Raw genomic sequence first — 26891 nt, forward strand, 5'->3', positions numbered from 1 at the left:
TGAAATCCCTCATCCCAAATGTTCAGATGAGACTGAGACGGAGACTGAAAGCTAATGCACTGAAGGCATGACATGACATACAGCAGAGGTTCTCCACTTTTCCAACCCCTTTCCAATTGGAGTCTATTAGTCAAGATGGTACCTTGTATTGAGCAACAGCTAATCGCTGCGACATGTGGCAATATAACAACAATAACAAGACACCTATATAAAGCTCCTGGATATGCATTCATCAACTCAGTCTACACAACCTGAGATATCCCGCCTGCCCGCTGACGCTCTAGCGTAGTACAACACGCGGATGTTCCGCCCATCCAAAGGGTCTTCCATCTTCATTACAAAATCAATGCAGTCTACTCCTCCCTGGGTATAACAGCCTTTATCTTCTTCAATTTGCTCTGAAATGCCTATGGATTCAGCTGGACGTAGTTGCCTAACGACATAATAGGGTTAGCTGCGAACACTCAAGTGGGTCCTTGGATGGACATAGAAACGTACCAGGAAATTGCCCTTGCTTCCCATGAACCTTGCCGGTCCACCATTCATTCTCATTATTGGTTCTTGATACAATCTCAATCACGTCGCCCGCCCGGAAACTGAGATCGCCCTCAGCCTGCGCCGAATAATCGTAGAGTGCCGTTACCGTTTCCACCTTGGCCACCGAGGCGCCGGCAAGATTCTTTGGCTTGGGCTTGGGCGGTGGGGGCTTCGACTTGGCTGCGGCGGCCAGCGACATTGGGCTTTTTTGCGCTGGCGAAATCATGGCAGGAGAGACGGGAGCAGAAGAATATGGAGGGGGTGGTTGTTCGCCACCGTCATTTTCCTGAGATCGCCATGTTGGCCGTAGAGAGGATACTGCAGGCGCTTTGGTTGCGGAGGCTTCACCATTTGTCGCCGCATAAGGGAAGGGCGAAGGCGAGGGCGCAGATGTCGAGGCTGAAGCTGATGGTCCTGCTGTGAGCAAACCCGCTGCTGCTGGCTTTGCCGCGATGGCCGGTCGCGGAGGCCCATATTTGGGTGGCCGCCTTTGACCAGTCGTCTTGAACTTGACAATAGAGAGTGCCTCAGCTCGCTCTTGGACGTCGCCGCGTTTCGCAAGGAAAGCCTCCTCGACGTCCAGTGTCAGGTCGAAGTATCCTATGTCGACACGCTGCATGCGTTCGTGGAGAGTGTAAAAGATGTTGAGCTGCATGTAGTAGAAAGACTGGAACAGAGGCTGGATGAAATCGCGCTCGAGCGCAAAGAGCTTGGGGAGCTCGTCTTTGAGCAGATCGTTGAAGTAGTTAAATTCCTGTGTTGACTGCTCGACGTCATTCTCAGCCTTCCACATGGCCTTCTCGTCCTTTGCCGACCTTTCCTTCTTTTCCTGGAGCTTCTTGAGGGTGGTGCGGTGTCGGTCGTAGTCCAACTTCTTGTGCTCGCGCTTGGTTGCTGTTTTTCGAATGGCCTTGATCACATCCATGAGTTCCTGCGCCGGTCTGACAACCCGCGTGTCAATCATCTCCAGCTCGGGGGCCAGAGTCTCCTGCAAGTCCCGTACAACGGCCTCATACTCCTCGCACGCCCGGATGCCGTCCAAGTTCTCTTGCGCAATCAACGAGTCAGGATCCGACATGCGGCCACTAATGGGCTTGTAGATCTCGGTCATTGCTTTGGAAAACTCGATCTGGTGGTTGAGCATGCCGTTGATGGCCTCGAAGTACTTTTTGCTTTCATCGTGGAGGTTCTTGGTCTCGGCCTCAAGTTCCTGGAATCGTCGTTCGGCATCGATGTAGACGGGGTCTTTGGTGTTCTCGCCGACATTGAACTTTGCCTTGAATTGTTGGGGGGCCTAAAGCAACACAGAAACACAAGAGTCAGCATCATACTCCCCCTCCTCCTTCATCACCACAAGAGCTCTCCTCGAGGAAACACGGATGCTGCGGGGCAGAACCTACTCGAATAAGGCCCTTCTGGAAACCCCTGAAACTCATTCTTAGTTACTGCTGAATTGTTGTCTCGTTCGATAAGGTCTGATCGGGGCTAAGAGTGCTGCTAGAAGCAATACGGAGCGTCGCCGGCGTTGTGAGAGTTGAGAATGGGAAGAGTAAGCTTGGCGGCTGTGTCGACAAAGGTTGGTTGTGGTTGATGATGGCTCTCGGGAGACGGATGATGACGATGGCCCGGGGGCTCAGCGGGCGTCACTCCAGCTCCTTGGCAGATGAAATCCAATGAAAGACGGGCCAAGTGGGCGCTGCAACGGCACCGAAACCCGATTTCAGGCCTCTCGCCAAGCCAAGGATGCCCTAATTTGGTTTGTCACTGCCCGCCGGGGATTACGGTCAGGATTATGTATTAGTGGACCCAGTGGTGATACCCAAAAGAAAATGATATCAGATAGTTTATTGGAGGCCTTCAGTTCGAGATAGGTAGCTGGCACTATGTACGCAGTTGAGGTGTCAAAGGGACAGACAGAACCGGCAGCGCAGCTAAGAGACACCTGCCCCACCCGGCATGCGGTTCTTCTATGACCTTCGTCATTCCTGAAAACGTTCTCAGCTTCGTCATGCGCCACCGCCGTGACTGGCAGAATGCGGGGCAGCGCCGTGCAACAGCCACAGAGCGAACAAAGCGTGGGGAAAGGTCTTCGCAGATTGGCCACATGTTATCAATCGAAAAGACTGCCGCCCAGCATTTGGGTTATCCATGGTGCATGGAGAATGCGCAAAATCGGAGCTCCGTCCCGCCCACCGAGAAGGAAACTTTTCTTCCCCTACATCTCGCACAACTTTTTTTTTCTCGTACCATGGCAACTATTGCACCATCAGCCATCAGACAGGCATCTCGCTTGGCATCCAAGTCGGCCCTCACTGCTGCACCCCGTCATGGTCTCCAGCAGCTAGCACGAGTAGCATCTGCGCCTGTCCAGCGCACTGCTGGCAAGAAGAGGAGCTATGTGACCGAGTCGAAGCGGGATAACGCCCAGGTCCAAACCGAAACCGCCATCCGTCTTGACAGGAAGGAGCTGGAGAAATCCGGGCTCACCATCACCTCCGAGAAGGGCTCGACCGAGCATGTCAGCCCAATGGCTGGTAGGTCTTTTCCCATTACAACTCGATATCTCGGCTCTAGCATGCTAACTCTGAGCTCGCAGATGTCCTGAAGGCGGCGACCATAATGGATGAAGGCCAACGGCCCATCTATATGGATATGCAGGCCACAACTCCACTGGACCCCCGCGTGCTTGATGCCATGATGCCCTACTACACAGGCTTTTATGGCAACCCACATTCCAGGACGCACGCGTACGGATGGGAGAGCGAGAAGGCGGTCGAAGATGCGAGACAACATATTGCCAGCCTTATCGGGGCCGATCCCAAGGAAATCATTTTCACCAGCGGAGCCACGGAAAGCAACAATATGAGCATCAAGGGTGTCGCCAGATTTTTCGGCAGGTCCGGCAAGAAGAAGCACATCATTACCAGTCAGACTGAGCACAAGTGTGTGCTTGATAGCTGCAGGCATCTCCAAGACGAAGGGTTTGAGGTGACATATCTTCCCGTCGAGTCCAGCGGTCTCATCAACCTTGACAAACTGAAGGCCGCCATCCGCCCCGACACAATGCTTGTCAGCATCATGTCGGTAAACAACGAGATCGGTGTCATTCAACCCATCGAGGAGATTGGCAAGATTTGCCGGGCCAATAAGGTCTTCTTCCACACAGATGCTGCTCAAGCAGTGGGCAAGATTCCTCTGGATGTCAATGCGATGAACATTGATCTGATGTCCATCTCTTCCCACAAGATCTACGGCCCCAAGGGAATTGGAGCTTGCTATGTCCGCCGGCGGCCGAGAGTGAGAATTGACCCCATCATCAGCGGTGGTGGCCAGGAGAGAGGTCTTCGTAGCGGCACGCTGGCTCCCGCCCTTGTTGTTGGGTTTGGTGAGGCGTGCCGCATCGCAAAGGAAGAAATGAAGGTATGTCTCAACTTTTTCCATGGTTCGCGTTACACATACACATCCCCTGGTTTTACCTGATGATCTGCTCATACATGCATGGCTTTCTGAAGTCCGTGACAAGACTGTACTGTTGAGAGACAGCACCTTTTCTGATTGAAACCTTTCCTTCTTTCTCTTTTGACACAACCGAATATTTTGCTTGGGTGGAGCTAACAGGCAAAACAGTATGATTCGCAGAGAATCAAGTTCCTTTCCGACCGGTTACTCAACGGTCTCCTGTCGATGGAACACACGAGCCAGAACGGTGACCCGAACCACTTTTATCCCGGCTGCGTCAATGTCTCGTTCGCCTATGTCGAGGGTGAATCCCTGCTTATGGCGCTCAAGGACATTGCCTTGTCTTCGGGCAGTGCCTGCACCTCGGCATCGCTGGAGCCCAGCTACGTATTACGAGCCCTGGGCAACAGCGACGAGAGTGCGCACTCCAGTATCCGGTTCGGTATCGGCCGGTTCACCACGGAGCAAGAGATCGATTACGTCCTGAAGGCGGTGACAGAGCGTGTGGGCTTCCTTCGCGAGCTGAGTCCTCTGTGGGAACTTGTCCAGGAGGGTGTCGACCTCAACACGATTGAGTGGAGTCAGCACTAAGCATGGAGCGGCTGTTTTCTTGCGTTGGAAATTGTTCATTTGGGCGGGCTGGGAGTGTAAAAGCAACAGCAGCCACCACAACACCTGTATAATACGTGTATCTACCTACTGCGCAGAATGATACCACGGGGAGCTAACAGCACCCTCACGATGAAATGACTACCTATTACTGGTCACGAGTTGAGCTTGACTTTGCTACGTTCCCCTTTGCTGCGACTTGTGTTTTGACTGGGCGATCTCCTCCTGCTATTCGGTCCTTTGAGAGTTGATCGCTGACCCAAGGCGTCGAATGACCAGATTTCTCACAGGACAGACTTGACGACATGAATATATATCGTCGTATATGGGATGGAAGTTGGCTGCTTAATATCCGACCTTATCTTCTTTGTGTGTTCTCGCCCCCGTCGAGATGGTTCTAGATTGTAGTCACTCTCGGACGCCCGTAGTTTGTTCAAATTAGAAGCACGACTGGTCGTGATTGCTGGATAGCCTAGGAGTGGGGTGGCGTTGACATGGTCTTGATGATGTTGAATGCTCATCACGAAACATTTGGGTGGTGGTAGTGTTGTTGTTTTACGGGGGGCGGAACGTGTGTGGCTCAGACTGGACGGCCTTTGTGGCTAATCCACGTAGTGGTCAGGCGTTGTATGTATAGAGCTGGCGTATAGAATCGTAAAGTTATCGTGGACGGCAAAGAAGGCACGCAGGGTAGGTTGCCGGTGTGCCGAGCGATATGGTTGCACAGAAAAACCTACTACGAATTGTGTAAATGTAGGTCAGCCTTGGGAGTGATTTGGCTAGGTGCAGTTACTGTGTACACGCCGCTATCGTACAGTATGCATCGGAGAGAACTGCACTCATACCCTCAGCTGGGCCCGTATAATGGGTTTCACAGGGAAGAAGTGAGCCTAAGGATTATGGGATCGGGTGGTGTTGGGTGGCTGTTACGGGGCGAGTGTGGAGATGCAGGGCATATGGAATAGACAGCTTTTAGGAAGATTGATGATTGAGTGTGATTTTGCGTCGTGTTCTCACGCCGGTGTGGTTGCCGGGAGGCCGGGATGAACCGGAAATAGGGACTGGGCATATATTCTTCACGATCTGTGATTTGCTTAGTTCCGCCGTGTCGGGTCGATCTGAGGGGCGCTGCTCGGGAACGGTAGCCATTTGTGAGGTTTCGAGATAAACAACTCTCCTCTAGGTATGGATTCGAGAAGAAATCAAATTATATTCCCGGCAGGAGGCCTGTTCGTGTTGATCAGCGCGTGAGGTGAAATTCAGCCTTTTTTGCGTCTTTATGGTGGAGAGGTGGAAATCATGTGAAATCTATGGGCCGATTGGTAGGACAGATTTACACCATGGGGTTTCTATCGGTAAAGTACTTTCGTAATTGTATAGCCAGACTGCTCGAAGTAGTGGATACCTGAATTGTCAGATAAATTGTAGACGGCCAGCTCCTCAACACCCACTGTGCTTCACTGATGTCCTGAAGCTGGGCTAAAATTGTGTACCTATCCTACAACATAATTTCATATGCTGGCAACAACGGCAAACTGAGAGAATGCGGCGGATGCATGCGCAATCAATTGGATTCATGTGAGGATGGGAGCATTAGTTCAGTCTCATTTCTGATTTAGGAGCTTCTAAGCCGCGAGACAGATCTGATAGGGCTGAAGCTGGTAGGTGCGCAGTGGTCTACGGGCGCGCTAACGAACAGGCGGGGTGCGCGCTATGATGTCACCGCCCGTCCCATGACCCCTATGACATCACTCGCAACCTGAAACACCAAGAACAACATCGTGGACGGCGGAAGGAACTGCTCAGAGAAAGGCAATGACGTGAAGCTACCAGTAGCTTCGGACCTGGTTTTGTTCTTAACGTCTGCAAAATATAAGACAGGCTTCTTCTCACCAACAACTCTTCTCTCTCCATCAAACACCTTGAACATCAATCAATACCTTTGAAGACAAACAACACTCTCAACTTTAACTATCTCCATCGCAAATATCAAACAACATGTCTACCGATAACACTTCCACTCTCAAGTCCTACGTCGACTCCGCTACCGGAGCCGTCCAGAACGCTGTCGGTTCCATCATTGGCAGCAACGGCGATCAGGTCGAAGGACAAGCCAAGAAGGAGAAGGCTCAGGCTGAGTACGATGCCTCGCATGCCACAGCCAAACTCCCCGGCTTCACAGCTTCTTCGTCCGGCGCCGTGGCCAAGGACCATCCCGATCGCAATGCCGGTTCATACAACCAGACTGCCGGTGCTGCTAAGGAGTTTGTCGGAGGAGTGCTCGGCAATGAGGTATGTTCCTAAAATAAAGGTTGTCTCGCTCGTCACTATGAAGGGGTGCTAATCAGTGTCTGCAGAGCCTTAAGCAGTCCGGCCGCGAGCAGAACCTTCAAGGTCAAGAGCAAGAAGCCAAGGGCCAAATCAACGACTACGTTTCCGGTGCCGCCGATCGTGCTGCTGGAACCCTCGGCAGCGGTTTTGCCGGCCTGACGGGTGACCGGGTCAAGCAAGCTGAATACCAGGACCAGCACGACACCGGCAAGACTCAGCAACGCGGAGCCGAACACGACATTGTCAAGCAGGCAGAGGCGAAGCAGTAAATCATAATTTGGGGAGAAGCAGGCGTTTTCATTGCATGGAATTCGGAAATAGCATGAACCGGTTGATGATACCCTAGGAGAGTGAACCGATGTTAGTAGTGCAAGGCTCTACATTACCTAGTTTAGGTTTTTTTTTTTGGTTTTTTTTTATGTTGAATGCAGGTGGCATTTCCTAAAATTTTTGATTTTGCAGACTTTCGTGATTGTTGCTATTTTTGTTGCTTTCCCAAAGACATGTTGTGCCTGGCGCGAGGTAGAGATCTCCGATCTGGAAACCTTTCAAGTTGGGGAACACCCGAGAGCCAAGAGTTCTTCCCGCATGTGAAGTTGCTGCATTGCCGCAAAGTACCCGAAATTGTGTGCTTGTCGTGTGCTCAAATTTCAGGCAGTAAAATCATCAATGACCATGAACAGCCTCCTTGCGAGGCAGCTTCATTTCAAGCGAGCCTAGGGTCCTATGCTTTCCCATTGTGTCTGAGGACTCTTTCCACACCAAAGAACAAGTGAGGAATTGAGCCAGGAACGAGTTACCCTGGTGTCAATGCTTTTCAGCTGGACCAGTCAGGAAGGCCACAAAGAGACCATCGCAAAGTTCAAGAGTTCCAACTTGGGTAACCTGCATCGTTGGAAGTTTAGGTATCTTCATTGGCCTAAACATAACGGCCTATCGAGAAGGCTGGGGATTTGTGAGAACCTGATCCAGTCAGCTTTCCAAGCATATTGCTCACTACACCGAAGAAAAGACGATACTGGTGAAGTTATAGTGGAGCATCACAGGGCACCCCCATATTTTTGGTGTCCGTCCCCCCACGTTCCCAAGCAGCACGGACCATGTCTTCTGCGCATCGTGGGAGGTATCCCATATTGAGATTGTCCATTTTAACTGGCCATGGATTTCCGCCGCTTACATTACAAACCGGACCGTTAGGTATGTTTTTTGGCCAGCAACGACGATTTGTCAACCGCATTGGATGCTAGTCATGCGTATAGAAGACGCAGCTTTGCTGGGCTAGGTACGAGGTAGTGCCTCAGGCCCCAGAACAAGGCCCAGAGGCAAGGCTTTATCCACTAGGGAAACAGTTCTGGCTGCGAAAATTGGCCCCCAAAGGTCTGCCTAACCTTTGGTGAGTGCCAATCTCCAGGTCTTTTGCCGTGGGTAGGTACCTGTACAGTGTTCTAAAAAAGGATACATTCTACAGCGGCATTTTTCTAGCCTTCGGTTCTTGATTGAAGCTGTGGTGGAGGTTGTTGTTCGCTGTCTTCCTTGTAGTGTGCGTCGCGTTGCTGCCATTTTGGGCAATTAAAGCTGAGCTTGGCATGAAATGCTCATTTGATTGGTCCCAGCTGGTTTGTCTTTTGGTACTTTTCAACGTCAAGTGCTCTGACACCCTTTTCGATTGCGCTTTCCACTCAAGCAGTAGGTATCTTTTCTGGAGCAAGAAGGCAGCGAAATGCTCGTAGGAACCACGATTCAATTTGGAACCTCTCTTGCTCATCGATTTTACTAGGTCCGGTTTCTTCTACACCACGACCTAGGCTTGGTTCATGTGCCTCAAACGGACCAGTAGACACATTCATATGGACCTATTGGGATGGCCAGTTGCTACAGAGATGTCTACAAATGCCAGGTTCTTGCACCGCATTTTGGTCCTCGATTCAGATGAGCCGATTCCTTCCCTTCATCCTCTCCCGCAGGCCCGATGCCGTGTGAACATATGCTGACTGCCTCGCCTAGCCGTGAACAAGCCCCTTTGCTGCCGTTTCGCTACGTTGTACGGTTCCTGGCGACCCATTTCAAGACCTCCCATCGACCTGGCTGTTCACACACGATTTTCTCGGCTGCCCAGGATTTTTTTTCGAAGCTTATCTCATTGTACTCGTCTCAATGGGAGTCAAGACCATCATTTCTTGAAATCACTCTGTTCTCCACACCATGGCCCCCAACCCTGCCAAATCTCTTTGGAAGCTGCCTGCACCAGTTCCACTGGGAACGACTAACTATGATCCAACTATCGAATCAGAAACCAGGACTCTAGTATCTAGCTTTCCGAATTTCAGGTATTTTCTCATTTACCAGTCAGGCGTTGCCTCCCACATCACCCTGCCTCTCACCGCCCTCCAATACCACACAAGGTGTGGTGTCAATCCGTATATTAAGCTTGCTCAGTGATCAACTGCTTGCTATTTTCACCCCCTTGCGTATACCCTCTCATGGTCCGAACCTATGGCTTGACGGTGTAATGTCGAGATGGTGGGTTACATGGGGCTCGGAAGCAAATAGTCGGGACTACAAATCCATATCCGCCTACCTCCAATCCCTTACTCCCCCTGGAAGGGGTTGTGGTGCCTCATGCTTGCTTCTGGGTTATGCAAAGAACCTAAGCAGCACCCAACTCACGAAGCGCAAAGTGTGTTTCCTGGTTGCCTTGCTCTGGGTACCTCTTTATGCTATCCGTTCGGGTATTCTGTTTTGGCAACCACTGGTGATGGGGTCAAAATTTACAACTGCGACCATTACACCATCAATATCTAGACTTGAGGCTGAGTCATTGGGTATTGTCACTGAGTGGTGACCGAACTCGTAGCTACATGCCTTCAGATAAGTTATATACTCTAAGTCTGTCCTGCCCTTCCGGTAGAAGATCTGTCTTTGCATCACCAGCAGCATCAGCGACATACCCACCTGCATATCAAGCAACATAACACAACCCGGTTACAATCGAGTCTACATCCACGACGTCCTTGTGCTCTAGCCATGAAGAACAGATCTAGCCAACAGCCCACAACTATGAGAGTGGCCATCGCCGGAGCTGGCGGCTTGGCCCGTATTCTCGCCCAGTACATTAGCCAAACCCACTCTGTTCTCATTCTTTCAACTCAGGTAAGTCCAATGTCGTGTGTGGTGTTTCGGATCTTTTCAGCTAACATATCACCAGCCCCGGCCCGAGGTGGATGAACAATGCCCTGGTTGTCAGCTTGTCGTTGTGGACTATCAAGATATCGAGAATCTTCGGTACGCCGTTCTGGGAGCTGATATCATCATCTCGACCATCTCGGGCGCCGAGCAGCTCAATCTCATTGATGCTGCTCGTCGTGCTCGGGTTCGTCGTTTCGTCCCTTCTGAATTCGAGGGTGACATGTCACGCCGACCGACTGACGACCCCCTGGACCGCGGCGGACAATCCGCCATTGAGATGCTGGAACAGCTCCACATGCGATACACTATTTTCTCCTGTGGCATCTTCATGGAACGCTTTGCCCCGGGAGGCTTGCAGACCTATCACATCGGGGCAGGATCGGGAGTTCAGGGGCCAAGTGACTACCTTGTTGATATTCAAGGCTGCAACGCTGAGATTATCCCCAACAACCCAAGTGGCCGGTCAGTCCGTGTTACGCTCACATCGGTATACGACGTGGCCCAATTTGTCACGGCAGCCATCGATCTCGGCATCAGCAACTGGCCGAGAGAATACCGCATGAGGGGCGAAACGATGACTGTTACTGACTTGGTTCATACATGCTCCGATGTTCGTGGGGGTTCGTATTTGCCCCTCCTTCTTTATCGTGCTTGAATACCTTAGGTACTGACCTGCCCACTAGTTCCATTCAACCTTACTGCTCGCCATTACCGTGAGGTCGAGGCCCAAGTCGAAGAACTCCGGCAGAACGGGGATTGGGGTTACTACTACTTCTACTATCAGCGACTCCTGCAGACGGCCCTTGGAAGGTACCATGTCCATTCACCCAATCTTAACGACGATGTTCAGGTACAACCCATGTCATTTAGGGCTTGGTTAGAGAGGTTCTGGGGTGCGGCAGCCTAGGCCTCCCGCTGAATCATGATAGCACAATCTTCATGGTGATGTCTGGGACACAAGATTGGGCTACCAGTGGAGGCATGCTGGTGACATGCAGGAATATTGCGGCTCTTTCCTTTGTCTTAGATGTGACAAGTTCACCTGGCATTTTCTCATTGGGGATTCTTCCCATGTTTGGCATAGATGCGGAGCTCCAGTAGCCACCGGGTTACTTTCATCGCTGTTCAGATCATTCAAAACTACCATGTACAAGCTGGTCTCATAATAAATCACTTCTCTTCTATGTTTACCTGTAGTCGCCTGGTAACTATTGTTCTAGATCACCAAAATTCGCCGCCAACCACTTGTCACGCATAGCCCATCAGCGGGGTGGACGGACATTTGCTACTGAAGCTCAGGTAGCAGCATTGCATGGTGTAGAGAGGGTTGGAAGACGGTAGCCGCAACTTCAGGTTAGATGGAAAAGTTCCAGGGCTTTCCCACAGAGCCTCAACAGCGGGCTGAAAAATGCGGTGGGCGGCGGCCACCAACCAAATTGTCAAGTGCTCTCACACTGAAGTTTACATATCAACCTGGAAGCCGTACAGCCAACAGCCAACTCTAGTTCGCCGGGTCTGGATCACCATGCATACATTCGTCGTAACCCATCCATTTAAGCTATCCATGCCACCGCTTCTCCTCTTTCCAAGGTCAGGAATACAAATAGAGTGCGCCGTGCTCGACGGTAGTTGGACGCACAAGGATGGCACGGCCCGGGCGACACTGAAGGACCCTGGACACCCATAGGGCTGGCCCAGCAGTGGGGATGACTGGGCGATCCCTGTCCACTGGGAATTCTATGTACAGGACATACGTACGTCCTCATCGTGTACGGTTCTTTTCTGGACCAAAGCAGTTTAACTCCCCATTCAACAATGTGGCTACATGATCGCTGTAGGTGAAGTGCTAGGCACACTTTTCCGGGTCTGAGCGCACCTCTCTGGCTACTCACCTCATCTATCATCAACTACACTAGCAAGTACCGTAGACTGACCCGACGGGAAGGAAGCTCACCTTACCCCCTAGATCCCCACCTGTTCGCGGCTCTTTGCCTTACACCCACTTCCAGGTCAAGAAGCATTTCGATTCCGCGATATCCAAACATCAAACAAGTCTTTTAATCCAATTCAACACCCCTCCGTGGTAACCAAACAATATGCGAAAATAAATACAAGACCTGCATCGCGCCCCAACAGTGAATCCAAGTCCCTCCACCATCTACCTCAATCTAACCTTACACGACATCGTCGCATCGATCGCATAATGCACAACCCATTTTTCCAGGCAAAAAGATTAGATGAGGCTGTAGGGCAACAAGTCACCTGGGGAAAGGTACAGGCGAAACAACCGGACCGGCAGTAGCCGAAGTGCAAGCAGCATGTTTGCTTGTTTCGATTTCGTTCCTTCCATCAAAGAGAGGAAAATAAACGATTCCAGAAGGAATAATTAATCAGCCAACCGGATGTGCTCCTTCTCCATTACAGGAGCTGCCTAAGGGGCACATGGGATGAAATCTGCCCCGATTGCCAAGTTAGAGGAGTCAAACATCCGTCATCGCCAACGTCATGATATAGACATATCACGCCCAATGTGACGGTTACAGCACCAAAAGCAAACGCTCATGAAACACATCACCAGCGCCCACGATGTCATCAAATCTCTCGTCGTAAACCACACCACAAGCGCGGCTAATCACTGCCCCAGCAACCTTGCCAACCACCCCTCTTCTCAACAGGCATCGAGATAAAAGACATTGACTGGCAGTCCCTTAGTTAGCCGAAGCAGTGACACCACCATCGCCGTCGCCATCTCCACCCTCGCCGTAATCATCGCCGTACTTAGTAACAATCCAAAGACAGAAGCGCTCCCACTCGACCGCCCATTCCTTTAGGCGTTTGGCTTTCAGCCCAGACCCCACGCTTGCTGCACGAATATCCCGTATCCTTTAGGCAATTAACAAGTGGTTAGTATCTCTTGCCTCTTCAACAAGAACGTAGATGGGAACGGAGTGATATCCTCTCCAGATCCCCGTATACTACTATCCGGATGGGGGTACAACTTACCATGACTCAGGAGGCTGGTCCTCAAAGGCAGCCCACCGAACACTGTTCTCCGCCAGAGACCCGATTCCAGCCAGGCCTAATGACTCGCACGCATGCAGTGCTGTCCAAAACTGGTGTGTCATTCCCAAGCCGGCACTTTCTCCCGCATGTTCCTTCGCATCACCAAGTGACAAGGCACACGGGACACCCTGAGCGATGAGGGCCAGGAGCGGGTGGTTCGAAATGTCGTCTTTGCCCGGTACCAGACAACTCTCTACCAGGATCCTCTTGTCCTTAACAGCCTCCATCATGCGCGGGTGTCTGTAGAGCGACGGAGCATTTCCGAGCCTCCGTGTTCCGAGCAAAAGAGCGTCGAAGAGGTTGCATTCGCCGGCTCCATCAATGCCACCCCCTGCGTCCAAGAAAAAGGGGATTTCGACTTCTTCCAGTGCGCACTGCTTTCGGAACCAGAAGAGTTCTGGTAGCATGTCCGTGAGCGATCTTCCGAGAGCGTCGGTGTCGGTGTCGGCGAGGTCGTAGCCGGCCACCAGGTCAGACCAGATCATTTTGGCCGCGATGCAACTATCCGCATCCTCAATGATCGACCGTTGATTCTGGTTGCGGGTGGTTGACCAGATGATCCGGAATCCCCAGAAGGGCGGTCGCTGACCCGGGTCGTCGGGAGTGGTTGTGGCTTGGCGGCAATAGCTGGCCGCTTCTTGTCCGATGACGACGAACAACTGGTCAGAGTCGGGTTCTGGCGACTCTAAACCTGTGCGGTAGTAATCAAGGGGGAAAGTAAGCCTAACATGGGGGTTGTGTATTAGTCGTGGCACACTCTCGTTGATCACCATAGTGGTGTTGTTGCCACCCGTGGGGTTTAGAAAAGGGGGAGATGGATTACGAGGCCCATCACGGCGGCCTAGATAGAGTGTAGAGAAATCCTTACCGTAGTTCTGACCACGATAGACCGTCCTCCATTAGTTGAACCAAGAGATGACGCAGGAACTTTCGGAATATTGGCTCGTAGTAGAGCATGCCCCTGAGTAGGCGTGAATCTGCCCGGCCCTCGGCCGATGAGAAGCTTTCGGTTTTTTCGGTTTGTGGCGTCGTAGTAGTGATGCTGTCATCACTCCTCGATACTATACCGCATCTTGCCTTGAGCCATTTGCTGAAGCCTGACCTGCCTCCTTCGGGGTAGTCATCCGCCGCATTGGTCAGGGGCACAAAGGTTCCGCTCTCGTAGTCAGAACTCCATATCGACTGCTCGCTTTTCTGGTCGTTCTTTCGGAACCGGATTTCGACTCTTCTCGTGGTATCACCCCTTGCCTCTGCCGTAGCGAGATTTCCATTCGAGGATGACAGACACATCCCTGGTGTCTCGAGCGCCAGGGTGATGAGGTGGTCGACATTAGCCAAAGCGAGGGCGTCCATCTGGGCGCGGAGGAGACCGCCTTTTGGTAGCCGCTGAATGATTTGCCATGATTTGGGTTTGATCATAGCGTCGGGGGTGAGAGGAGTGGTTGTGACATGGTGGTGCTCTTCATCTCGTATCCTGTCGACGATGCGGCATGCTGCCTTGGCGATGGGGGAGAGGGCTTGTCGAAAGGAGGAGTCTGCCTTGTTTTGTCTTTCAGTTACTACTACCTGTTACTTTTTGGGTATGGAGTGGGGTTAGGGTGGGGATGAGGTAGGGTACACATACCGCTTCGCTGTTTGTACTCTTCGTTTATGAGGGCGGTGCGGCTGGAGAGATATTTTTGGAGGATGGGGTCGGAGGAGGAGGGGAGTTCGGTTGTGAGGATGGAGTGGTAGTCTTCGTCTGTGAGGGGAGCCATATTTTCGAGGTGAGAAGATGCCTAGCGGGGAGATTGGTGATGAGATGGTTCGGATGGTGATATGGTAATAGGACTGCGTTGTGAGATGACGTCGGGGTTGCGGTTATAGCGGCTGTTTTTGGTCGGCAGCGACGTTGGCGGGTAATTAGACGCTATCTCCGGGTGGTTGAAGCGGTTATTGTGGGGTCAGAGTTGGCGACCAACCTGGGTAAAATATCATGGACAGCTTTGATTTTATTGTGACCTAGGTTGGTCTTTGTCATTTTTCAATGCATTGGGGGAAGAAGGTCATAGGAACTGAAATAGTCTTATTTATTGTCTCCTGTTGCCTGTTGGGGGATTTGTGCTTTTTGAGAGGTTCTTGACTGAGGTTTGTCAGCGCGGAAAATCAGAAGAGTTTGAGGGACGGTGATGCCTGAACGTGGCATCAAATGCTTGACAGTTGAGGCTCGCAGCTTATGTCCATGATGGAGCGAAATCTTGACCTAAATTGCCGGCCTTTCGATCAAGACACATTCTGGCTTAGCATCATTGCGGCGAGATGTAAAGTTACTGTTTAAGGCAATTGATGCTTGAACGTTGCATGGTGCATACACAAGCCTCTTTAGCTCCCCGCGATATCCCCGCTCGGCTTCATCCCGATGCAAGATCCACGAGTCGCCAAGGCATACCGTGAAGAGTTGAGCCTCGGGAGGGCCGAAAGTGGTTATTAGCAGGCAGTATCTACATCCAGAACTAGAAATACGGTTTAAAAGATGAATAGAATAGGCAAGTCGGCGACATCAACGTTAGAGGGTTTGTCAGCCTGGGTAGTCGCGGGCGTGGGGACATGGTGGGGTACCCTACAGTAGCTATCCGGTCATCGGTCGGCTCCCGTGGGGCAACCACCCCGAGCTACCCCTCCGCTGATTCCGCTTCCTAACTGTCAGGTATCATACAAAGCAGCGAATAAGATTACTGCAAACTCCAGAGTATATGGCTTGGATTGCTTGCTGTTGATCAGTCTCGCTCTGCAGCCATCGTGACGCCATCTATCTCATATTCTCATCCCATCTGTTTCAAACCTCCAATTTCTACATAAGCTCAGTGGGCGTTCATCCCATCCAATACCTACTCTGTTTTTCCTTTCACATCATCACCTCAGATCGAGTCTCCCTCGCACCAACCACTCTTACTTGCACAAGCCACGTCAACACCTACAAAACCCGCCCACCATGTCTTCCTCACCTGAAGCCTCAAAGAAAGGCGGAATCCGCATCGCCATTGACCGCGGCGGCACTTTCACTGACTGCGTTGGGTCCCTGAACGGCGAGACCATCATTATTAAGCTTCTCTCTGAAGACCCCTCCAATTACTCGGATGCTCCCCTCGAAGGCATCCGACGCATCCTCTCCCACTTTCTCAAGAAAGATATCCCTCGTGATCAGCCCCTCGATACGTCAGCCATCGAGAGCATACGTATGGGCACCACTGTGGCTACCAACGCTTTGCTGGAGAGGAAAGGAGAGAAGATCGCCTTTGTCACCACCAAAGGGTTTGGGGATATTTTATTGATCGGCAACCAGTCTCGCCCAAAGATCTTTGACTTGGCAATCAAGAAGCCGGATGTGCTTTATGAGGAGGTGGTCGAGATGGAGGAGAGAGTGACGTTGGAGGATTATGCTGAGGATCCGAAGCGGGTGCTTACTAAAGTGGAGGCCAAGGCTGGGACGGAAGAGGCAAAGAAGGAAGAGATTGTCATGGGACTGAGTGGAGAGGCGGTTAGGATTCTGCAAAGACCGGATAGGGAGGTAATCAAGGGCAAGTTGGGGGAGATTTACAGAAAAGGGATCAAGAGTGTGGCTGTTTGCTTGATGCATGGGTATACTTTCCCAGACCATGAGAGGTTGGTGGGCGAAGTGGCCAAGGAGATTGGGTTTGAGCACATCAGCCTGAGCCATGAGCTGATGCCGATGATCAAGTTGGTCTCAAGAGCAACTTCGGTCTGCGCTGATGCGTATCTTACGCCAGCGATTAAAAAGTACATTGCTGGGTTTCAGAATGGATTTGAAGGCGGTAGCTTGGGCTCGAAGAGTGTCAAGGAAAATGGCGAAAAGAAGGGTGCGAGGTGTGAGTTCATGCAAAGCGATGGTGGGTTGGTGGATGTCGACAAGTTCACAGGCCTGAAAGCTATCTTGTCCGGCCCCGCAGGAGGTGTTGTTGGTTACGCCATCACCTCGTACGACAAGAAGACCAAAGTTCCTGTCATTGGGTTTGACATGGGTGGTACCAGCACAGATGTCTCGAGGTATGGAGACGGCAGGTATGACCATACCTTTGAGACAACGACTGCCGGTGTCACCATCCAGTCTCCACAGTTGGATATCAACACAGTTGCCGCTGGTGGCGGATCAAGGCTGTTCTTCAAAAATGGGCTATTTGTTGTCGGACCCGATTCTGCCGGTGCTCACCCTGGTCCTGCTTGCTACCGAAAGGGTGGCCCGGCGGCCGTCACCGATGCCAACTTGTTCTTGGGCAGATTATTGCCCGAGTTCTTCCCCAAGATCTTTGGGAAGAATGAGGACGAGGCCCTGGACACGGAGGCGAGTAGAAAGGCGCTTCAGGAAATCGCAGACCAGATTCAGAAGGAAACGGGAAAGAAGATGGACATCGATGAGGTTGCCTATGGATTCTTGACAGTTGCCAACGAAGCCATGACCCGACCTATCAGAAGCATCACTGAGGCCAAGGGCCACGACACATCAAAGCACCGTCTGGCTACCTTTGGAGGTGCCGGCGGTCAGCACGCTGTTGCTATTGCCGAGTCACTGGGTATCAAGCAGATTCTGGTTCATAGATACTCTTCGGTTCTCTCTGCCTATGGCATGGCCCTTGCAGACGTGGTGGATGAACGTCAAGAGCCAGATTCGAGTGTGTGGAGTCAGGACAGCGAGGTTGTTGGCCATCTCAAGCAAAAAGTCGGAAGTCTGAAGGAAAAATCTCGCGAGGCCTTGAGAGATCAGGGATTTGACGACAGCGAGATGGTCTTTGAGGAGTACCTCAATATGAGATATCGCGGCACCGAATCAGCTCTCATGATCATCAAGCCGAGCGATGACAGCTGGGACTTCGGCAGGGCTTTTGTGGAGCACCACCGTTACGAGTTCGGCTTTACGCTAGATGAGAGGGATATCATTATCGACGACGTCCGTGTGCGTGGCATTGGCAAGAGCTTCCAGTATGGGGAGAAGACAGTCGATGAGCAGCTTAAGACAGTCCAGCGCACAGATGTATCTCCAGAGAAGAAGCACTCCGAAGCCAAGGTTTATTTTGAAGGAGGCCGGCTGGATACCCCCATCTACAAACTTACTGATCTTTCCGTTGGCAACGTTATCAAGGGTCCAGCCATGTTGGCGGATGGCACCCAAACCATTGTCGTCACCCCTAACGCCACTGCTTTGATTCTCGAGACGCACGTTGTGGTCGACCTTCCCAAGGCTGCGAAGGAGAAGTCCTCTGAAAGTATGGAAGAGCATGAGGTTGACCCCATCATGCTCAGCATTTTTGGGCACCGGTTTATGGCCATTGCGGAGCAGATGGGCAGAGCGCTCCAGAAGACAAGCGTCAGTACCAACGTCAAGGAGCGTCTTGATTTTTCTTGTGCCATTTTTGACGCGTCCGGAGGTCTCGTAGCCAATGCTCCTCATTTGCCTGTCCACTTGGGGTCCATGTCGACTTGTGTTCGCACCCAGGCCAAGATCTGGGAGGGCAAGCTCAAGAAGGGCGATGTCATCATTTCCAACCACCCGTCATACGGTGGCACTCACTTACCAGATATCACTCTTCTGATGCCAGCATTCAACGAGGCTGGTGATAAGATTCTGTTTTATGCCGCCTCTCGCGCCCATCACGCTGACATCGGAGGTATCACGGCTGGCAGCATGCCCCCTCACTCCCGCGAGCTGTACCAAGAAGGTGCCGCCATCAAGTCTGAGAAGCTTGTTAGCGAGGGAAAGTTCAATGAAGAACGCTGCATTGAGCTTCTTTATCACGAGCCAGCCAAGTACCCAGGATGCAGCGGTACCCGCACCCTCGCTGACAACATCAACGACCTCCGCGCCCAGGTTTCAGCGAATCAGAAGGGCATCTCCCTCATCGAGGGCCTCATCAGCGAGTATGGTGAGGATACGGTCCAGTTTTACATGGTGGCCATCCAGAAGAACGCGGAACTCCAGGTGCGCAATTTGCTTAAGACTGTATCGAAGCGGTTTCAAGGCAAGGAGCTCTCAGCAGTTGACTACATGGACGACGGGTCTCCCATCCGCCTCAAGGTGACCATTGACGACCAAGCGGGCGAAGCCATCTTTGACTTTGCGGGCACAGGCCCCGAAGTCTACGCCAACATCAACGCTCCCGAGGCCATCTCGTACTCGGCCATCATCTACTGCCTCCGGTGTATGATCTCGGAAGACATCCCGCTGAACCAAGGCTGCCTACGCCCCATCACGGTCAAGATTCCCACGAAGAGCTTGCTGTCTCCGTCAGACAACGCTGCCGTGGTGGGCGGCAATGTCTTGACCAGTCAGCGCATCACAGACGTCATCTTCAAGGCCTTTGAAGCCTGTGCCGCCAGCCAAGGCTGCTGCAATAACTTGACGTTTGGCTTTGGTGGAAACGTCACGGGCCAGAAAGAGGTCAAAGGGTTCGGGTACTACGAGACGATTGCGGGCGGGAGCGGCGCCGGGCCGTACTGGGAGGGGACAGATGGAGTTCACGTGCACATGACGAATACCAGAATCACGGATTCAGAGGTGTTTGAGAGACGGTATCCGGTTTTGTTGCGGGAATTCTCCATCAGGAGGGGATCAGGTGGTAAGGGACAGCACAGGGGTGGCGATGGCGTGGTGAGGGATATTGAGTTTAGGTTGCCGATGCAGGTGTCGATCTTGAGTGAGAGGAGGGTTTACCAGCCGTATGGCATGGCCGGGGGTGAGGATGCGGAGGCGGGGTTGAACTTGTGGGTGAGGAAAGTGCAGAAGGCTAGCTGGGAGACAAGTTTGAAGAGGCTACAGGCTGAGAAGGAAGGGGAGGGGGGTGATGGTGGTGATGACGAAGGGGAGACGGAGGAGAGGTACATCAACATGGGGGCCAAGAACACGGCGCCGATGAAGGCGGGTGACCGCATCATCATCCAAACTCCCGGAGGAGGTGGCTGGGGCAAGGTAGGTGAAGCGAAGGCACTCGATGCCTCGAAACATGATCCGACCCAGGGATGGAAAAAAGGTTCCCATGCAGCGCGGGAGGATGCCGCTCTGCAGGTCTGACGGGCTGACGTTGGCGAGCGGCGGCGGCGGGTTCGAAACCACATGGAGGCGAGGGAGGATGGTGAGGGGCCACGGGGAGGGGGCTCTGTTGACTTGGAACTTGTTTGAAGGGTGGAGGAGGAGGGGTTGTTGGGGACTCCCGAGGGAGTGGTCTTCCCTGTCTGCAGAGCACAGACCCATGCACAAAGGGTTCTCTGGGACTTCTTGGGCTCTTGGGATTTGTTGAAGAGACCTTGTTGGTTGGAGTGGGAGAGCATCTTCTGGCGGCGGGTAACCCGGAAAACCTGTCTGGATAGGAATACAGTCTTGGCAATGTTGTAATTTCCCTCTCGAAGCGATCCACATTGAAGATGTGCCCAGCCACCGTGATTTCCATACTTTCCCCATCTCGGCGTAAAGAAAAAGAAAACTGACAAGAGTTTTGCGTCATGGTACGATGCTGATGTGTGTTGATCAGTCGACGAGTGGAGAGGTACAGAGTAGCTGTGGCAGCACAAAAAAGAGAGTGATGACGGGTCGGGTTAGGGTTCCCCGTGTGCCGAGTGTGCAAAAGGTTGGGGAAACAGCTGAGCGGTGACGCTAGCGCACGGTCGTTGCAGGTGGTTGTCGCAGCAACGCCCCGCCAAACAAACAGAGCAGGGGTGCTATGGAGCCCACTGACCACTAGCGAACCGCGGTTTTGCCCTCGTCTTGGGAAAGATTGCCATGCTGTTCGTGGGCCGTGACACCCGTGGGTCTTTCAACGACGACGAAGCAACTGTAACTGCACTGCACTGCTGAAATGTTACCCATCTCCGTACTTCGGGAATGACGCCTTGATTTAGCAAGTCCCACGTCCCAAGACTGTCCCGATTTGTTCGTGCCCTTTCCCAATTCAATCTTTCTCGAAGGAGACGCATCCCTGTTGGAGGGCCATTTCTACCTGACGGGGGGCCATTCTTTACTCTCTCTTCCGCTCCACCAAAGAAAGAAAAGAAGAACCGGCGCTGGAGGGAGATGCGAAAACAACGACCAAGATGATTGTGTCCGAAAACCTGCGTACGGCGTCGCTGTACATTAACAACCAGCTACTGTCTAGAGGCCTGCTGCGCGATGGCCAGAACATCGACTTTACCAACCCGGGGGAGAGCGAGGAGGAGATGGGCGAGACCATGAGCCGGATCATGTCGGTGGTGAATGACTTGATTTTGCGCCGTGATGTCAGTTTTTATACCCAATTCCCGCCACTTCTCCAAGACATCGGCGTACTGACAGGAAACCAACACAGCGCGATGCAGAGCACCGTGAATCTCTCTCCGCTACTCTCCGCACGCTGCGCGCCGAGTCCCTCCGACAAGCCAACGACATCCAGCGCCTGCAAGAAAAGAACGCAGAGGCCCAGCGCAAAGCTGGCCTGAGCGACGCTGCCGAAACTGCTGTGAGAGCGCACATCAAGACGGCCGAGGCGACGATTCACCGCCTCAAAGAAGAGGCTGCGAGGACGAAGTTGCTGGCTGCCCAAACACGATCTGCCTGCGCCACAGAGGTCCGCAAGAGGGACCGCCAGATTGAGGGGCTGAAAAAGGCGGTAACAGAAGCGGCTAGAGCGAGAGGCGCTAGCAAGAGCCCAGGTGTCACCTCCATCACGGTGGTTGGCGATATCGGCGCCGATGAACAGGGCAACCTATTGCCTCCCACGCCCACGACGACGGCCAGTAGCAGTGATGGGTATGATCTCCGTCAGGAAACAAACTCGTTCCTCGCTGAATTGGCCAAGGGGCTGAGCGAAGAGAATGAGGGGCTTCTGACTCTAATCAGGAGGACGACGGAACAGTTGAAGGACATGAGCGGCTGGGACGGTGGAATGGTGGACAGTGACGGGTATGCTCTGTCGTTGCCCACCAGTTACGATGACATGGCCGCTGAGATTGAGGCTGTCCTTGAACATCTGAGGACGATCCTTACCAACCCATCATTTGTGCCGATTGAGGAAGTGGTGGTGAGAGAAGATGAGATCAACAGGCTGCGCGACGGGTGGGAGAAGATGGAGACGCGATGGAAAGAGGCGGTCCATCTCATTGATGGCTGGCGGAGGAGAATGCAGGCCAGTGGGCGGCCTGTTAATGTGGAGGAGCTCAAGATGGGCCTGCGCCTTAGTCCGGTCAAGGTTCAAAACGTGGAAGAGACGGCTCAAGGTGGGCTAGGACTGCAATTGGAATCTGTCCATGAGGGCCATGAGAGTTATCATCATGATCAAGTTGACTACCAGGACGAGGACGAGGGTCCTTTGGAGTTGGTGCCTGAGGGTGGCATGGAGGAACAGGACGACAGCGATACTTCGAGTGTCTTTGAAGACCAGCAGATTGATATGGACGAGTTGGATGTCGAGGAGCCTAACGTTGAGATCCTTCAGCAGTCGGTCGTGATGCCCTCGCCTCCCGTCGCTCTGGCCCCCCAGCCCAGCCCGTTGCGCGAACATTTTTCGGCCGGAAACAAGGGTGGAAGAGACGGCCCCAATTTGAGGAGACGTCCAAAGTTTGTCGAAGAAGGCGTCCGGAGCCGACCCCTTTCTGAAGAATCGCCGTTACCACCTCCCCATGCCGACAGACCCCAGCAATCACCATCCAAGAAGCCGCTATTATCAGTACGGACCGTGCCTTCTGAGGAAACTGGCACGGCTGCGCAACCGCCTTCCGCGGCCGTCTCTACACCTGATACATCTATCTCTCTGGACAGCGTCTCGTTGCCCAAGGCCGCCGCGGCGGAACCGAAGAGTGCAGTCACGAAAAAGTCAGCGCCAACGCCCCCACCGCATGCGACAAGACCAATCAAGAAGCCATCCCCTGCCCCGAGACCAGTAAGGGAAACACGAAAACCTCCATCTCGGCAACAAGAGCGGGAGGAGAAGAAAACTAGTACTACCAGCACCACCACTACCCGGCAGCAGCAACAGGAAAGCGAAGCCAGGCAGAAAAAGGTCACTTCCCGGCCCCCCGTAACACGTCCTACCAGACCACCCATCACCCGTGGACGCTCAGAGACCCGCAAAGGGGACAGCGATACCTCCAAGCCCTCCAAGCCAACCCCCCGCAACACCTCCGCTACCTCGACCACCTCTACCCGATCCGCGCCAGTCTCATCGAGCTCCAAGACCTCTATCCCGCCCAACCCAGAACCAGCGCCCGGGAAATCCCCTCGCCGCGTGAACTCTCGCCTTCCCCTCCCACGTAACGCTGGCAGCAGCGGAAGTAATAATTCTGCCTGCGCAGCTGGTACCGCCACTAATAACGCCCCGGTATTGCAACACCCTCAGTCTCCAACACAAGCCCAGCAATCCCCTCTTTCCATGGCGACCATTCAAGCCAAGCTTGCCGCTTCGGAACGCGATGCTGATGCGGCCCGCGTGAGAGCCAAACTCAAGGCAGCAAGGAAGGGCATCCACCTCCCAGGTCCCGGTTCAGGTCGGGTTACAGCAGAGAATAGCATGCCCAACACACCTACCGAAACAATGTCGACCAAGAGTATGAGATCGGAGCAGAGCGACTACATTCAGTATCAGCCTGAGCAGTACGACGATGGTGAGGATGAGCTCAGCTCATCGGCTGTCCAGCCTCATCAGGTTATCCATGCAGAGAAGCCACGCAAACGGGAGAGGAATTATGGAGAAGCTGTGACGGCACGGAAGACAAGCGACAAGGTGGCAAGCCGGAGAAGGAGTACTTTGAATCCATGGGAGCTGGAGACGTTGATAAAGGGTGGAAATGCCGAGTAGTTAGGACGGGTAGTGAAAGAAATTGGATATGAATTGGAAAGGCAGGAACAGGGAGGCAATCGTTGTTGGGAGTTGAAGGAGCTGCGGAGTTGGAAAGTGTTGGACTGTTGGAATTTTGGAGTTCAGTTCATCCCCTTTCATCCTGGAAGGCATGTTCATGACGGGTTTTTTTCGTTTTCATATCTTTTCATATCATTACATCGCATTCCCTTCACATCATCAACCTCCTACCACCAATCCCCCCCAGGTCCATCGTTTATATAAGGTATATACACCCTCCCGCATCACGTACAAACACTGCCATCACTTTTTTTCATCATGCATTGGGAGAGTTTCTGGAAATTCGGTTACACATCACATCATACATCACACACACGTGTCCCCAAACTTATCTACCTTGTCTTAATCAGCGCTCGCTTTCCCCGTCTTGACTGTTCAGTTGGGTTTCTATTCATGTTTCGTGGCAGGCTTTTCGTCCTGAAATGTGTGTTGTTGCATGGTTGGATCTGGTGTTCATCTCATGTCTTTGTTATTGCTGCATTTTGTATTTGCATCCTCTCACTTTGCAAGCATGCTTGCCCCATAATCATTGTCAAAGGAAAGGAGTATCTGGAATTTTGGAGAGCCTTGTGCGAGTTTGGAAAGTGCTAGATAGTGCTATACCCCCCCTACCCCCCCCTCTTTAATAAAAGAATATCCATAGTTTTCAATCTTGACTCTTGTTTTGTATGTGACTGTGCTGGGTAAGATGCTTGGGTAGCTTATGACACAGTGGCATTGTTCAACCCACAGGAAATATCTGATGGCCTGGCCGTTCAGTTGGCAAGACAAAAGAAAGATAATCCCATCAAGAGGATGGTGAGGATGTAAACGACAACCCAGTCCTTGGTATTGGGAGACAACGGTGCCAAGACTTGGTGATGGAGTCAAGTGGACCCCCAAAAAGAGCCAAAAACATACAACACCGAGGATTCCCCAGTGGTCACCCACCTGAGTACTAGTTCGGCCCTCAGCTGTTTGACTAGGGGAGAGCGGACGGGATCCCGTATTTTTCAGCTGGGTATGGTCGTATGTGATGGTTGTTGCTGATTTTTTCGCCTATATGTGAACAGGTTTAGCCTAGCTGGTAAGCTGAGCCCATGATTGCAGCTTCCCGTGTTATTATGACTCAGTGATCGCTCCTGCCGTTGGTGGTAGATATGGGGATGTGCTGTCATTGGGAAGGTGCCACCTGCTCAAAGAAAACGGCAGAAGAGACAAGGAAGGGACGACGATGACTTGTCTACCTTGAGTTATTGCTCTGACTTTCCATCCCCCTTTACCTTTTACCACATTACCACATTACCACGTTATCACATTACCACATTACCACATTACCACATTCCCACATTACCCCATTCCCACATTACCCCTTTCCAGTCTTTCGCCTTTCGTTACTCCTAAAAATCGGTTGACAGGGGTCTCGAGGTGATCGGGCATCGTTTCGTCGTGTTCAAGTCGGGTCAGTAATCCAAGATTTCCAAGATTTCCCCCATGTAGCCTTTCCTTGCCTTTGAATCCTCCCTCACACATGATGCCTCCTTCAAGTCGAGAACCACATCGCGTCCTGTCGTCCATATCCCCCGTGAATACCCACCTGGGCCCCTTCCCTCCTCACCCTTTCCCACTCCCCTGATTCCCCAACGATCTTACTTGGCACCTTGCCAACGGCCCATGACCAAGACTCTCCCCTTCTAGTCTGCGCTTCCTCTCTGATCCTTCTCGAAGTTGAGTGGGTACCTAGTCGGATCGGGGTGTGAAGGATCCTCTTTCAGCCAGTTCTCGCGGTTAGTCATGACAGCCAATCTTCCCATACTGTATCATATCGACCTCTCACTCGTCCTCCCACTCAGTCAAATGTCTCTTTGATCTTCATGCTTCTCCATTGCTCTCTGCCGTTGCGAATCCCTGCTTGTGATTATGTTGTCGTCGATTTCGTTCTTGTGAGCTTCATTTCTTTCGAGTCCCAGGCTTGAGGTCCTTCTCTCGTTATCCTGTCAGGCATCGTTGCTCGGGTGTGGTCGATGTCGAGGCCGATATCAAAGGCCATCCTATTGTGGTGTTGTCAAGTGTTGATGTTGCCTTCACGTTGCCATAGTTGTGCCTTAACCGCCCAGATCGTCCCATCATCCATCAAACGTCGAAGTCCATGCCCGTCATGATCAAAACAATCGAGGGAAGGGACCATCTCTTCTGCAATCGGGGTTGTTGTTCTCTTCAACAAGAAATGATGGACAGGAGAAGAGGGAAGCAGAGAGAAAGGGGCCGACGAGGGGACCAAGGGGGGGGGGGGCGGACAGTATGATATATAGATACTTCATCCTGATGCGAGATCGGGGAGGATGAAGAGGGGATGATATGCGTACTTGCGCGTACCTTGCCCAGCCCAGGTGTGGGCGGGTGTGCGTCACGAGCCCTCCTTGCTGTCCTCTCCCCCTTTCATCTGACACCTGTCTGTCAAGTGAAACTTGTCGTTTTGTCCGGTTTCTGTCAGATGTCATGTCATGTATGCCACCCTCCTGAACAGCGGTCATGCCCACAGATACCCGACTCTTGTTGTTTCGTCCAATGATAAGCTGATGTTCGGTTTTATATCCATGGAATCGTTCATCTGGGGCGTTGGTGGCGGCCAGAGGGCGGTTGTACAAGGAGTATGGGGGCTTGATGGCGTAGTTGGGATCGTCTTGATACCTACTCGCAGAGCAACATCGCAATCCCCGTCCGGTGACGGCGGTGGCGATCCCATATCAATATCTTCTTGTGCTTTTTCCATATCCCTCGCCTTCTCGCGGCATCGGCCATCGGTTCTTTCGGCCACCGACTTTTTATTCCGTGTGCTGTCGTGTGTCTGCAGCA

At 52.5% G+C, this 26891-nt stretch overlaps 8 protein-coding genes across 8 annotated transcripts; 5 read left to right on the forward strand and 3 right to left on the reverse strand.

The window, feature by feature from the left end:
* Positions 1-407: 407 nt before the first annotated feature.
* hob1 (BAR adaptor protein Hob1) lies at positions 408-2467 on the reverse strand (the record flags this gene model as incomplete). The annotated part of the gene is made up of 3 exons (XM_062909070.1): positions 1938-2467; positions 499-1831; positions 408-433 (listed from the first exon to the last, which is right to left on the reverse strand). Exons 1-3 carry the CDS (start codon positions 1971-1973, stop codon positions 408-410), a joined length of 1395 nt encoding a protein of 464 aa, XP_062767812.1. The 5' UTR covers positions 1974-2467.
* Positions 2468-2526: 59 nt separating this feature from the next.
* Positions 2527-4767, forward strand: NFS1 (cysteine desulfurase). The gene is made up of 3 exons (XM_062909071.1): positions 2527-3071; positions 3134-3957; positions 4165-4767. The coding sequence occupies exons 1-3, from the start codon at positions 2546-2548 to the stop codon at positions 4585-4587; spliced, it is 1773 nt and encodes a 590-aa protein (XP_062767813.1). The 5' UTR covers positions 2527-2545; the 3' UTR covers positions 4588-4767.
* A 1542-nt stretch (positions 4768-6309) lies between these two features.
* QC763_200440 (uncharacterized protein) lies at positions 6310-7272 on the forward strand. The gene is made up of 2 exons (XM_062909072.1): positions 6310-6897; positions 6963-7272. Exons 1-2 carry the CDS (start codon positions 6604-6606, stop codon positions 7203-7205), a joined length of 537 nt encoding a protein of 178 aa, XP_062767814.1. The 5' UTR covers positions 6310-6603; the 3' UTR covers positions 7206-7272.
* A 1358-nt stretch (positions 7273-8630) lies between these two features.
* QC763_200450 (uncharacterized protein) lies at positions 8631-11305 on the forward strand. The gene is made up of 3 exons (XM_062909073.1): positions 8631-10086; positions 10142-10742; positions 10806-11305. Exons 1-3 carry the CDS (start codon positions 9961-9963, stop codon positions 11027-11029), a joined length of 951 nt encoding a protein of 316 aa, XP_062767815.1. The 5' UTR covers positions 8631-9960; the 3' UTR covers positions 11030-11305.
* Positions 11306-12415: 1110 nt separating this feature from the next.
* On the reverse strand, positions 12416-15308 carry QC763_200460 (uncharacterized protein). The gene is made up of 4 exons (XM_062909074.1): positions 14810-15308; positions 14054-14744; positions 13126-13908; positions 12416-13005 (listed from the first exon to the last, which is right to left on the reverse strand). The coding sequence occupies exons 1-4, from the start codon at positions 14940-14942 to the stop codon at positions 12831-12833; spliced, it is 1782 nt and encodes a 593-aa protein (XP_062767816.1). The 5' UTR covers positions 14943-15308; the 3' UTR covers positions 12416-12830.
* Positions 15309-16156: 848 nt separating this feature from the next.
* QC763_200470 (uncharacterized protein) lies at positions 16157-20245 on the forward strand (the record flags this gene model as incomplete). Its single annotated transcript, XM_062909075.1, has 1 exon — positions 16157-20245. One exon carries the CDS (start codon positions 16157-16159, stop codon positions 20243-20245), a length of 4089 nt encoding a protein of 1362 aa, XP_062767817.1.
* An 827-nt stretch (positions 20246-21072) lies between these two features.
* QC763_200480 (uncharacterized protein) lies at positions 21073-24728 on the forward strand. The gene is made up of 2 exons (XM_062909076.1): positions 21073-21444; positions 21513-24728. Exons 1-2 carry the CDS (start codon positions 21262-21264, stop codon positions 23994-23996), a joined length of 2667 nt encoding a protein of 888 aa, XP_062767818.1. The 5' UTR covers positions 21073-21261; the 3' UTR covers positions 23997-24728.
* Positions 24729-26024: 1296 nt separating this feature from the next.
* QC763_200483 (uncharacterized protein) lies at positions 26025-26165 on the reverse strand (the record flags this gene model as incomplete). The annotated part of the gene is made up of 1 exon (XM_062909077.1): positions 26025-26165. One exon carries the CDS (start codon positions 26163-26165, stop codon positions 26025-26027), a length of 141 nt encoding a protein of 46 aa, XP_062767819.1.
* Positions 26166-26891: the final 726 nt, after the last annotated feature.

Source organism: Podospora pseudopauciseta (assembly GCF_035222475.1).
Source record: "Podospora pseudopauciseta strain CBS 411.78 chromosome 2 map unlocalized CBS411.78m_2, whole genome shotgun sequence".
Taxonomy (NCBI): domain Eukaryota; kingdom Fungi; phylum Ascomycota; class Sordariomycetes; order Sordariales; family Podosporaceae; genus Podospora; species Podospora pseudopauciseta.

Excerpts from the sequence above, each read along its gene's own strand:
- NFS1 (XM_062909071.1), top strand. The coding sequence starts at position 2,546 with ATGCGCCACCGCCGTGACTGGCAGAATGCGGGGCAGCGCCGTGCAACA. Across the intron at positions 3,072-3,133 it reads GCATGTCAGCCCAATGGCTG|ATGTCCTGAAGGCGGCGACC; the intron begins GTAGGTCTTTTC and ends CTGAGCTCGCAG. Across the intron at positions 3,958-4,164 it reads TCGCAAAGGAAGAAATGAAG|TATGATTCGCAGAGAATCAA; the intron begins GTATGTCTCAAC and ends CAGGCAAAACAG.
- QC763_200440 (XM_062909072.1), top strand. The coding sequence starts at position 6,604 with ATGTCTACCGATAACACTTCCACTCTCAAGTCCTACGTCGACTCCGCT. Across the intron at positions 6,898-6,962 it reads GAGGAGTGCTCGGCAATGAG|AGCCTTAAGCAGTCCGGCCG; the intron begins GTATGTTCCTAA and ends CAGTGTCTGCAG.
- QC763_200450 (XM_062909073.1), top strand. The coding sequence starts at position 9,961 with ATGAAGAACAGATCTAGCCAACAGCCCACAACTATGAGAGTGGCCATC. Across the intron at positions 10,087-10,141 it reads TTCTCATTCTTTCAACTCAG|CCCCGGCCCGAGGTGGATGA; the intron begins GTAAGTCCAATG and ends ACATATCACCAG. Across the intron at positions 10,743-10,805 it reads ATGCTCCGATGTTCGTGGGG|TTCCATTCAACCTTACTGCT; the intron begins GTTCGTATTTGC and ends CCTGCCCACTAG.
- QC763_200460 (XM_062909074.1), bottom strand. The coding sequence starts at position 14,942 with ATGGCTCCCCTCACAGACGAAGACTACCACTCCATCCTCACAACCGAA. Across the intron at positions 13,909-14,053 it reads CTATCGTGGTCAGAACTACG|GCTTACTTTCCCCCTTGATT; the intron begins GTAAGGATTTCT and ends CCCCCATGTTAG. Across the intron at positions 13,006-13,125 it reads GACCAGCCTCCTGAGTCATG|GATACGGGATATTCGTGCAG; the intron begins GTAAGTTGTACC and ends AATTGCCTAAAG.
- QC763_200480 (XM_062909076.1), top strand. The coding sequence starts at position 21,262 with ATGATTGTGTCCGAAAACCTGCGTACGGCGTCGCTGTACATTAACAAC. Across the intron at positions 21,445-21,512 it reads ACTTGATTTTGCGCCGTGAT|CGCGATGCAGAGCACCGTGA; the intron begins GTCAGTTTTTAT and ends AAACCAACACAG.